Raw genomic sequence first — 13263 nt, 5'->3', positions numbered from 1 at the left:
TGGAGAATATAGTGAATGGGGGAGAACTTCTTAATCCAACTCCATAATCTTGTGTTGTGTCAAACATGCCACATGTGGACGTGCACTGTCGTGGAGAAGAAAAACACCTTTCTGACTGATGAGTGAAGGGCTTGATTTAAACATTTCAGTTGCTGATTATAGAGGAGTTTGAAATGAATTACTCCTTTGATGTCCCACCAATTGCAAAGCATCACTTTCTGCGAATGGAGTCCAGGTTTAGGGGTCAGAAGTGATTTTTGTCTAGGACTGACCCATTGTTTTTGGCATTTAATATTCGTATAGAGAATCCATTTTCATCACTGGTGACAATTCTGTCCAAAAATGGTTCACGTGCATTACGAGCCAGAAGAGAAAAAGCAACGTTCACACATTGGAAACAATGATCATCGGAGAGTTCATGAGGCACCCATATACCTTTTTCCCATATTCCTTATGTATTTACATATTGTTTCGTGACAGACATGCAATTTCATGGCCATTTCATGAGTGTGTTGCCTTGGGTTAGACTCAACAAGCGTCTTCAGAGCATCAATATCAATTCCAACAGGTCGGCCCCTGCCATCACAGTTTTTTAAGGCTAAAGTCACCTGAACAAAATTTGCTGAACCATTGTTGACACTTACGAACATTCAAAACATTTCTGAAACTTCTCTGATATTCTTTGTGGCTATAGAGGCATTGTTCCCTTCTTGTATTCAAACAGCATTACATGCCAGATGTGTGTCTCATCGTGTGCCATCACTGTAAGGGATTAGAGTATACTAAACTTTACATGTAGGCTACACTAATGTGAGGTTTAGGTGGTTTGTTTAACTAATATACGTGATGTACGTTTTTTGGGGGGTGGTTAATCAGTGTTCCAAAACGTGACATTAATTTCTCAACATCCTAATACTTTATGATGTAGTGTGCAGGAGGAGGGTTCACATCATCTACACCAAAATAATACTACTGCCCTACTCTCTACTGAGTGAAATTGGTCACATTCAGGAGGAAGCCTCCAGGGTCCACTACCCCCGCAGTTAGGAACTGGTGAGTAGTACGGGCTCCTGTACTCCTTTAGCAAAGAGGGGAATGCATTGAGGAGCCCTGAGGAATGCAACACCTTAAAACAGTACAATGGGTGACTGTGAAACTCTATTTTTAAAAGCAGGCCAGTCCAAGTATATACAACCAGAACAAGTCGGATGAGCAGCTATCCCAACACTGTTTTACTCATGATAGTCCATGCGTAGGTATGGTCTAAATTGGGCCTTATTTAGGAAGCAATACACTGTGAGGAAACCTCCAGTGCCCTTATGGAATACCCCATCTCATCAGTGAGTGTTTCAGGCCCAAATGGCCGCACGGTGCAGATTTAAACCTAAGTATGTCCTGGTAAGCACCACATGCCACTCAGCAGGATCCTGAGAAGTAGAATAGGGCCTCTGAAAAGGTAAGATAGATAGAAAATGAACTTAACTAGTCAGAGTCAGTAAGAGGTATGAAGAATGGCAACAGAAAGCAACCAATATCCTAATAGAAAAGTGACAGCCAGATGGTCAAGATAATGAGCAATGAAAGTATGTGGGGTACTCCACACGTCACTCTGCACCATCTTCTCCAACGGACAATGGAAATGAGAGCCAGAGAGAGGAAAAGGTGTTTAATTTGGTGAGAGGAGACCTAAAAATCCCTGTCCAAAGACATATATGCTAGATATAAGCACCATCTCGGCCATCCTGTGAATGTAATGGGAGAAAGATCACAAGAAGAAGAGGAGTACCAAGGAATAAAGAGATGGGAGTGGGAACCACAAACAGAAACAGTGCAAGGCAAATAACAGTGAACCACCCAGACAGGTGAGAGAAGATGATCAGGATCAGAATGGGAATAAAGATGAACAATGGATGGAAGAGAGGTGTGGATGAATGTGCTGTCTCCCTCACATGCTGAAGACATTTTGGGGGATAAAGGAGAATATAAGAATAATGGAAAAGAACACAAAAAGCATCTATATCATATATATCCAACTACTGACAGCCACAAGCAGAATGAAGCAAGAAATAGTTTTTAAGCAAAAGATGGAACAAGAAACAAGAGGCTGAAGGATCAAAAAGATAGAGAGTAAGGGCATGGAGAACAGCATGCAGGTACCAATCAGAAAGGATGAAGGGAATAAAGAAAGCAAAAAGAAAAGAAAAGGGACAGTTGAGGAGAAGACACAACAAGAATGCAAAAACTGGAAAGTATTCAACAGTGCAGCTTTGTAACCAGCAATGGCCAATAGTGATAAGACTTGGTCAAACAGCCAAGTGAAAAACTCAGACAGGTGGGTAATAGAAGGGCAGGAAAGAGAGAAGCCAAGATGCAGAGATCAATGACAGACAATGTGCCACTTCTGATGATATACAAGGAGGGAGGAAGAACAAACAGAACAAGAAAGGAGGAAGGCTACACATGAAGAGTCTGAAGCATCTTGCAAAGGACCAGAAAAAATTGTGTGTGAAAACAGAGTGTGGAGACTGTTGGATGGGAGAGGGAGGGACATGGTTGAGACAGGGGGTATTGGGATAGAGGAAGAGAGGACTGTAGAAATTTCAAGAGTGGAGCTATGGCTGAGCTGGCCAATACAGAGCAATCAAGAGGACTCAACACAGAGTGGTCTGAATAAGGGAAAGTACATGTGGAAGAAGATTAACAGAATGGTAGGCATAAAGAAAAGGTTGGACCAGTCCTGGCTGAATGCATCCAGTTGCAGAACCAGTGACCTAAACAGGGTAAGTTTGGTATTGAGGTGAGTGTCCAAAGTATCCAAAAGGGGAGTGTCTAGCTGAGAGAATAGCCACTCGAGTACCAGGGGATTGAGGGATCACTCCATTGTCAGGTAGTGAGAGACGATCAGCAATAAGATTCAGGGCACCTGGGATATAACAAGCAATAAGACAGTTGTGCAATGAATGGGCCCAGAAAAAAAGATCTAGTGAGAATGAAACCAGGTGCCCCTTTGATGGTTGATATAAGAGATAAGAGTTGTTGGTGTGGGTCATTATGAGATGCCCAAAAACTGTCAAAAAAAAAAAAGATCCACAGCTTGACGTGCCTTCAACAATTCCAAGATTGATAAGAAGGATCGATTCGACTTCTGGCCAACAACTCAAAGTCTCTTCTGAGTCGAAATAAATTCCCAACTCCTTCAGGGAAGCATCTGTAAACAGATGAAAGCCCAGATGAGGAGGAGGAAGAACAACATTTGCTGAGGTATTTGCTTTGTCAAACCACTAGGTGAAGTCGACCTGTAGTGAAGAGGGAAGGTGAACAATGGAGGGTAAGGGATCCTGAGCAAGGTTCCACTGATCATGTAGAGTCCAGTGAAGATGATACATAGAAGCAAGCCCCAAAGGGATAAGGAATTCCATAGAACCCGAAGTCTCCAAAAGAGAGTGAGAGAACATCCTGCACAGTGAGAAAAGGAGAGGATATGGCACTCCATGTCTCACAAATGAAGAGTAGAAGGCTGGACCCTGCTGAGGTAGAATTAAAAAACACACCCAAATGAATGAGATACTGGGTGGGTGTCAGATGCAACTTCTCCAGTTTGACTAGCCAGCCCAGACATGCTGACTCCTAATGGAGGAGAAGGGTGTGGTTTTATGAGGCTTGTTACAACAGAGCCAAAAGTTGCCAGTCAGTCATCCATGTAATGGTGAAACTTCCTTCCCAGGTCATGAATGTGAAGAGCAAAAGCTCAGACCACCCGACTGAAAACATAGAGAGACAAGACACGGCTGAATGGAAGAGCATGGAATTGACACACCAGACCTCAATGAACAAATCAAAGGTAACACCTGGATGCAGGGGGATTAGGAATGTGAAGGTAAGTATCCGAGACTTCGACCTTGGTCATCCATAGACTGGAAGTAAAAGATCACCTGAGGGCAAGAATGCACTCCATGATAAAATTAGGGAGGAAAATGAAGTGATTGAGAATCGAAAGATCAATCCCAGATGCCAATACCCTGTTTTCTTGGGGAAGACATACAGACAGGAATAAAAACCCAGAGAAGGAAAACAAACCTGTTCTATAGCATCCTTCTGCTTGAGATCCAAATATTCACTTCCGACAGATGCTGGTAACAAACTAGATCATCAGGAGGAGGGAAAAGAATGGGAGGCAAAGGAAGAGGGGAGGAAAAATGATGATCCCATATCCCTGACAACATCGAAAAGATCCAATAATCTGCTACAAACAGGTTCCACAAGTGAGCAAACTGGGCCCACCATGTCCCTACAGGACTTGAACCCAAGGGATAGTCATTATCAATTTTGATGGTGAAGAAAACGATTGTGAGAGTATGAATGTATTGGAGAAGAAACATGGGAAGGGGGAACAGGGAGAGAAGAGGAAGCAGGAGGATGGGAATACAAGTGCAATTGAAGATTGCAAAACATGGGAAACCAAAGAAATATGGAGGAGTGTTGGCATACAGCCTCCACACGAGATTACAACAAATTGGGATTCACTCCACCCCCCAAAAAGACTGGCAAAGGAAAGGTGCCAGTCTAAAGTCATGTAGATAGGAAGCAGACAAATATTCCTGAGATGGAAAGCCATTCCTACTTAATAGATCTCAACAAATAAGCAACCACATACAGAGAGACAAAGCAGAAGATAAATGCACCAACATAGAAAAGACAAGAGAACAAGTATCTGCCATGAACTAGCAAGTCCATAATGTGGAAAGGAACAGGGGAAAAAATAACCAAAAGCCTTCCACAAACTAAGTAAAGACAACAGAAAAATAGTTGTCAAAAAGTGAAATGTTAACCACTGGCACAAGTAAACACTTTACATCTGTACATGTGAGTGCTAAATCGAGAAGTGATTATTGTACAATAAGTATAGAGGGAGCCAGCTGCCCTAGGAAAATGTGTTGAAAACACTACCATTGGTAGAGGGTTGTTGCATGCTACAGTGCTGCAATACCATGTGGAAACACACGAGTTTAGGTGGGAGCCTCAAGGCTAGTGGTGAGCAAAAGTTAAACAGATATAGGGCAACACAAAATCAAGGGAAGCTATTATGCGAGTAGAGGCAAGGTATCATATCAGAACAATATATATTTAAAACACTAGCACATTTGTTACCTGTAAAACAACTAGGTAATCTTTTCATTCACTGAAGCAAGAAGATATGCATGAGTAGCCACGAATTACAGAATACTGTTTGGCATTATTCACTATATAGACATACATACATACATATATATATATATATATATATATAGACACAAACACACACCCAGGTGTAAGTTTCACCTTCTTCATTAAGTTCTCTCATGTATTTCATTTGCTGACATCTTAACTTATTACAATCATATAAACATGGAAAAAGTTAACTTTCAGACATTGTAGAAGTAATAATAATATGAAATTTCAAGCAGACATGTTAAAAATGTACTACAAGGGCAAGGACAAATACAGAATACAAATAAAAATGGTGCTCATATGTAAATATTATTTACTGGACAATGGTTCTGGTCTGAAGTTTGTAGGTCTAAAAACTGAGGCACATTTGGTAATTTTTTTTCTACCGTGTAAAATTTCTAGCAGATACACAAGACATTTTCATGTAAAGACAAAAAGGATATAACAAGAACAAGTACAAACAAAGTACACAGCTAACAATAGCAATAACATTTATTTGATAAAATGTTTCTTGTTGAAATGGATCAAGATGTGAAAATTTTCACTTATAATTGTAAGTTTCTGTTGAAAACTCAGCATACATATTGAAACAAAATCAACATTTGGAAATGGTAGAGGTACAGAGTTCAAATAGTTATTGAGATAAACATGTCTCAGCCAAGTTTACTAAGCTTTTGAATGTAAACTATCACAGGATTTGAGTAAAAGATAATAAAGAATAAGTTTACAGATTTAGATGAAAACTTTTTTCTAGTTTTATTTTGTGCAACATTTCAGGCAGTAAAGATCATGATGCAATGGAATTAGGCTCAGAAAAAGTTTCATTGAAAAGTAAGAAAATACAAAGGTTCTAATTACAAACATCCCACAAAATTAAACTAGAAAAAGTTTTCACTTAGATGAGTCAAATTATTCTTTATTATTTTTTAGCCAAGTTTTTCTTCTCATGTCTTGCAGAACAACACTCATTCAAGAAATTTTATCACAGGATTTAATCACACATTGTTTATCATTTCTACTGTACAGAAGACTTGAACTAAAAAACTTCTCTTAGTTGGGAGGAGGAGAAGATAATTACTTACATATCTTTTGTCTATGTCTAGAAGAAGACTTTGAAGATCAATCGTTTTGTTCATTTTGATATATTCATGGATCCTAAAACACAAATGTTCAACCTTGTCACACAATATTGAAGAAGGAACCTTTATTTATTAATTCAAACTGGTTCAAAACAGGAAGAATTGTAAAAAATCCAAACCAAATTCTCTTGATTTAAGTTATCATAAACTTTAGTCAAATTATACAAATGTAATTTGTAAACATTCTACTTCTCATAAACAAGACACCCATTCTATACGAGACAAAACAAATCTGTGATATTATGTGCAGAAGACAATGGACTATTCAGTTCTTTGAGGCTGTCCTTTAACACATATCTCTTGAGAAAAGCAAATATTTAATTTGCCATGCTAATTTTTCAAGAAATTGTCGACTCTCTTCTTCATCTAAAATATCCTGGTGTATCAATTCAATGCACCTGTTGTATGGTTTGTTTTATTGCATTGTAATACAATTACTGGCTGGAACTTGAAATAAACTTACTACAGATTATGTATCTTCTATGCAATAAAATATTATTAAATGTGATACTTGTACAAATTCACTTGAGAAATTCTAAGAAATTTCATTGTGATATGTCTTTTTTAAGAAACAAAAATGCTTACGTTTGTTGAAGAATTCAATTACTGGTTTTTTGTATTCTATGGAACAGTAAATTTTATCTTTCTTTGACTGGGAAAACATCACCAGTGTACTTCACTCTTAGGACAGATTATATCTAGAGGTTATGTCCTTCCCTATGTTAAAGTGAAATGACCAGTTATGTGGTAGCACCAGTCACTATGGGTAAATCTGACATTTCCAGTTAAGTTTGTTTGTTTTGAATTTCATGCAAAGTTACACTAGGGCTACCTATGCTAGCCATCCCTAATTTAGTAATAATAGACTAAAAGGAAGGTAGCTAGTCAAAACAATCAATCACCAACTCTTGGGCTACTCTGTTAGCAATGAATAGTGGGATTGAACATCAAATTATAACACCACCATGGCTGAAATGGTGAGCATATTCAGTGTGACAGGGATTCAAACTCATGACCTGCAGATTGCAAGTTGAGCAACTAAACCACCAGGCCAATCGTTAAATAAGAAATGTTAGATTTAAACAATTTATGCAGGATCGCAAGTGAGTTGATTGATGGAAGAACATCAGTTCATCAATTTATGATTGAAAATTAAAAGAATCTTAACTTTTAATAAATAAACTTAGTATTCTGAAAATTGTTTAATCTCGAAGTCTAAGTTCAAGGGAGGTCCAGTTCAATATACACTTTGATCAATGTGTGTTTATTTACTATACCTGCTATTGTGCGGTTATATAATGTGAAAAACTGAATAGTGGCCAATGACACTTTTTCTTCACTTCACCTATCCAGTGTACAGGTTTTTCTCATAGTGAATATAAGGCACTTTCACACCAAAAATATGTTTGAATCTTTACTTCTGTCAGAAATAAAATACACTCTGTGTACTTTCACTGGAACACTTGATACAGTAGGGTAGACAAGTCACCAACTTGAGAAAGTTTACAGTTAAAATAAAGAATTGACTCGAAGACTGAGATTGAAAACACATACAATATTTTTAATACAAAATATTCAAATATTCATTTACATTGAAATTACCAAAAGAATCTTGACAATCTTCTATATTAAAGGAATCAAATTCTTCATTCTGAGCTAGCAATTGCTCATTAATCAAGCCTTCAATAATATCCATCAAATCTCTTACTATAACAAATAGATTATCAATTAAAACATCATGTGAAATATACTCAGATATAATTTAATTTGCAAGTTCTCCTTAACATTAGACATTTTACATCAGTTCCTAATTACACTATTTGATTAGAGAGAGTAGCAATAATTATTTACATAGAAGTTGTATGTTGTAAATTTTCTACAGATTGGAGGACTGCCGTTCTTCTGGTTACCTATGTGGTATCTCTTGTCATCTATATCATCTTTGGAGAATTGATTATTGGTCCAAAAACATGACTTTTTATCCACATTTCTGTGTGTTCTTACGTGCATTCAATTTTCTCTACATGCTTACTTTGTAAGTAGGTCCTCTATATAATTGGTACATTTCATTGTTTTATCAATCCAAAACCAAAACTAATTGTTAATTGGTTATGGTAAAGAGCTGTTAATCCACAGCTTATGTGCATGTGTTTCTCCTTGTCTCTCTTCTGATCAGTTTCGCTGGTGAGGTTTTTACAGAATTCATTTCCTCTAGTTAGTGTTAATAATATGAACTTTCTGCAGCCTTTTTCTATGTTCGCATCTGTTTATGTTGATAAGACAAACTGCTGGTTTATACTGCAGCTTGGAATGCATAACAGTATTTGTTTAACATATACATTTCCTTTTTTAGTCAACCGTTTCAATGTAGTTTACATTAGACATTCACTGGTATGCATGTCTTTTCTTTGCTTGACATGTATGTGTGTCATACATGAATATTCATAAAATCATAATCTTTGTCCACTGAAGCATTTCTATTGTTTGCTTGTTGGTTTCTGAATTTCACGCAAAGCTACACGAGGGCTATCTGCACTAGCTATCCCTAATTTAACAGTGAAAGACTAGAGGGAAGGCAGTTAGTCATCACCATCCACCACTGTCTCTTGGGCTACTCTTTTACCAATGAATAGTGGAATTGACCATCACATGGCTAAAAGGGCGACCATGTTTGGTGTGACAGGAATTTGAACCCGCGACCCTCAGATTGTGAGTCGAGCACCCTAACCACCTGGCCATGCCAGGCCCTGAAGCATTTGTACTTCTCCCAAAAAATGTCTTAAATGCTTCATTAAGTTCAGACTTACTTTGTAATGTATCCTGCTGATCCTCTCATTATAAAGTGGGACTACTTAACACTCTTTACTGAAATCAGTTTAATCTGAGAATACCATAGAGTAGGTAGGAAAAAAAAACAGTGCCATGAGCACAGAATTATATTGTGGAGTTATTTATTTATTTTTGCTAATGTGCATATTACCCTTACTTGAACTCTTGAGTTAATGAGCTTAATGGTTTAAATTTTTACTTTTCCCAAGAGTGGATGTGCATGGACAGCTTTGAAGGGTCAAAAAGTCCTTTGTTGTCCTTATGCTAAGTATTAACATATACTGGTTTTATACATTGGTCCATATATGTAGACAAACACACATACTTCACATTTTTTGAATTTTTTAAAACATCAATCCAGTTTTTGAAGATATTCACTTGTACATTAAGATGCAACCACATACTTCACTAAATAAATATACTACATCTGAGGTTTTTCCATTGCACATAGTCATGTAGCACAAAGCCAGTTTGTCACAAAAGTTTATAGTACAGGAAGACAATATGAATTAATATTCATTTCTCAATACATCTCTCAAGCTATAGTGTGTTGTTTGATTAGATACTGAAAATCTAAACTTTACTGATGTATATATAAAACAGACTTAAACTCTGCTCACTACACTACTTAGTTGTCACAAAAATACTACATCTTATAACAGCAACATTTCAAAAACTTTGACAGTTGGAAAGGAGACTGTTTGCCCCTGTGGAAAATGGAAATCCACAATAGTTGTTTCTGTTCATCTGCAAAACAGCCAATTTGAATGTCATTGGTTTTTAATGTTTTTCATCATGAAAAATTACATCATAATATGTAAAACCAGTAGAGACTGTGTCCAATAATACATGGTTCAGATGGGATTTTTTAAGTGTCATTGAAATGATTGAAGTATTACATTGTTAATAAAGCTACCAGCAGTGATAACATGCTAACAAAAATTCTGTACATGAATGCAAACTCCAAGACATGCAAGTTTGTGTAATGTAATCAAAATGTTAACACAAATAAAACAACCATTCCATATATATGAACCTAAAATTGCGTGCCATTATGTACAACCAGTAACAAGTCTAGTTTAGTTTTTATTTGCATATACTTAATAGGTTTTATTATAAAATAAAGAGTTCAAAGCCGTTCAATTTCAGAGCTAGATCTAACACTGCAGGTTTTTCTATACTGCAGTGGAGTAAATGATAATATAAATGAATACATGTATTTGTTCACATTAGGTACCAAATTCAGCACCATAACCATAGGTTCAGCTACATCAACAAGAGGGAATGTCAAACTCAATGAAGCATTATAATATGTCTATGTATAAAAGCAGTATGGTGTACAATTTAAATAATAGTTTCTTACCTTGGAGTGCCTATAGAAAGGATTCTTGTAAAGCCGAGAGATTTAACTGTAGAGACCACAAAAGCAACAGTCTTCTCATCAAAGAAATATTGCTGAAGAAAACAAACATCCAATAAGAGAATAACTGAAACATTTACCACTCTCATCATGTAGTTGTTATAATGAAACACCAAAATACATTACTCCTCATGGTATATATATATATAGAGAACAAGAGGTTGTGTGTATTATTTTGTATTTACTTATAACTCTCAAGAAATAGTTAATGGGAAAGATTGTTTTTTGTTGCTTTTCATTTAATTTATCTAGTAAAAGTGTCAAAGATCAAATGTTTTAGATCTTTTGATAAACATTTTTTAACATATTTTATATATTGCAGCATCTTCATTTATAAAAAAGAAACACTATACTTGTTATGGCAAGGTTTCTTCTAATAATGTTTTATTTGAAACCCAGTACAGTCAACATGATAACTTGGGTGTTTCAGTGATGAAACATGGAGTGAATGAAAACTTTTTTTACATAGTTTACTCAGATTTTTATTGTAATATTATTCATAAAGTTATTGTAGTTCTTTTCCACTAATGTTTATTCTTTGGACAGCAACATTTATTTAGTGATTTTCAAATTATAGCTTAATGATACATCATCATACACCTTATGTCATACACATAATTTTGTTTAAAATTTCTAGTCTGTTCCAAACATGACAAATTATGCTTTACAAATATAAACTGTGTAATAACTTACTTAGTATAATTAATTTTCTACTAAAACAAAACATGTATATGTGTAGATCATTTAGCTTCAATATTTTTTCCAATATTTTGTGTAACTTACATGTACTATACATATTTAAAACAATGCTTCTATTATTTGCTAAAGTTTCTGTACAATATAACATATAAAAATATACTTAACTGCTTCTTTCTTGTTTTTTGATAATGAAGGCAGCAAGTAACTTGGTTGTTTGAGTATATTATCAGAAAGGCCTTCTAAAATTTCATGATCTTTATGTTCACCAAAATCTTCAGGTAACACCAGTAAAAAACATGTTTTACAAAATCTTCTTATATGACAAGGCAGAGATAATAATCTTTTTAGTTGCTTATGTATGGTTTTTGATGAAAAATTTAAGTTTTTTGAATTTTCAGCATGCTTCTTCTTCTTCTGTTGAACATGATAAGTAATTTGTTCATCAGCCCATTGGAAAAAAAGGACAGTCATTCCTGTCACGACATGATGAACAAGCAAAGAATTTTCTTCCTGTTCTTTTTCCTTCAACCGTGAAGCGTTCAAAAAGAAGTGTAGGACCTAAATATTGAAATTTTATATCACATTCTGAAAGGGTAATACTTCATAAATACCTATATTAGAAACCTCAACACACTTTGAACTAATAATCTCAAAATTATATTCACATAAAAATAGCTTCAAAAAATGGCAAAATATTATGTTAATTATTAATAGCAAATTCTGAATGAAAGTAAATAAGTTAATAATAATATTCAAACACTAAATCATCAGTAAATGTTGACTGTTTGACATTACACAAAAATAGATAAATAAATGAATGAATGGTTATATATTAGAAATCTTATCTAAAGTTGCTAAGCTTACAATATTTTGAACTAAATAAACATACAATGACATGTAAATACTCCATAGAAAGCTTGCATTTTAAAATACAGAGATAAGATTTCTAATATATAACCATTCATTTATTTATCTATTTTGTGTAATGTCAAACAGTCAACATTAGCCAAATTGACTAGACCATATATTAACCACTAGTTTTCTTTTGAACAAGCACACCTTCTCTTGATTTTCCTTACCATGCAAACACTTGGGATGGCTTTCTTCAACACTTGGTATAAAATCAATACTTTGATTTTCCATGTCAAAAAATAAAAATCTAGAGTATATTTATCAATTTAATATCATTATGGTAAAATATGAGGTTACTAGACTTAACTTACTACCCCCCCCCCCCCTTCTGCGTACTCATTAAGCGCTACCTCTTGTTTGAGTAACAATAAAGATAAAAATACGTAAAGTAATATTAGCACTAAATAACAATATTTTGTAAATTATGTTGTGTCTCAGTTCTTCTTCAACGTTAACACTTTCAAGTGATATATTTCGTTTCTTTTGTATAACATAGCTATAAAGATAAAAGTACGTAAAGTAATATTTGCGCTAAATAACAATATTTTGTAAATTATGTTATGTCCCACTTCTTTAACAACTTTAACCCTTTTTAAGTGATATATTTCGTTTCTTTTGTATAACAAAACTTACAAGATTGTTTTCAAACAATGGCAGATGTTTAACACAATAGAAATATGTATTGAAGCAATTAAGCAGTCTTTTACAATTCCTAGTAACAACAAAATTGATTTGACTAAATCAAAGCCAGTGCCAACAAAATAAAATTAACTTCACATCTTAGCAATAATCAAATACAATAACTAATTAAACGCAATTTTGCTTTTGGTAATGATAATTTCAATCTAAGCACGCTCTGTACTTTCAGTTTTGGACACATTGTAAAAGTAACTTGTTATTATTTGTTTGTTTTTTAGAGCAAAGCCAAATTGAACTATCTGCTGTGTCCACCGCGGGCAATCGAAACCCGGAATTTAGCGTTCTAAGTCGTTAAACTTACTGCTGTCCCACCTGTGGACATAAAAGTAACAGTCGACCCCATTATTCAGGTAAATA

At 35.2% G+C, this 13263-nt stretch overlaps 1 protein-coding gene across 1 annotated transcript in view; it reads right to left on the bottom strand.

Annotated features, from left to right (window-relative positions):
• Positions 1-12544, bottom strand: part of LOC106469738 (zinc finger CCHC domain-containing protein 4-like) — a 23971-nt gene extending 11427 nt beyond the window's left edge. The window contains 5 exon segments of the mRNA XM_013930250.2: positions 6291-6363; positions 10540-10631; positions 11461-11754; positions 11756-11853; positions 12375-12544. Coding sequence (XP_013785704.2) covers positions 6291-6363; positions 10540-10631; positions 11461-11754; positions 11756-11853; positions 12375-12438 — 621 coding nt within the window. The 5' untranslated portion in view covers positions 12439-12544.
• Between the last annotated feature and the right edge of the window lie 719 nt (positions 12545-13263).

The sequence above is a fragment of the Limulus polyphemus genome, unplaced genomic scaffold (assembly GCF_000517525.1).
Source record: "Limulus polyphemus unplaced genomic scaffold, Limulus_polyphemus-2.1.2 Scaffold3637, whole genome shotgun sequence".
NCBI lineage: Eukaryota > Metazoa > Arthropoda > Merostomata > Xiphosura > Limulidae > Limulus > Limulus polyphemus.
The sequence above is the reverse complement of the archived record's forward strand: the minus strand, read 5'-3'. Positions and strand labels throughout refer to the sequence as shown.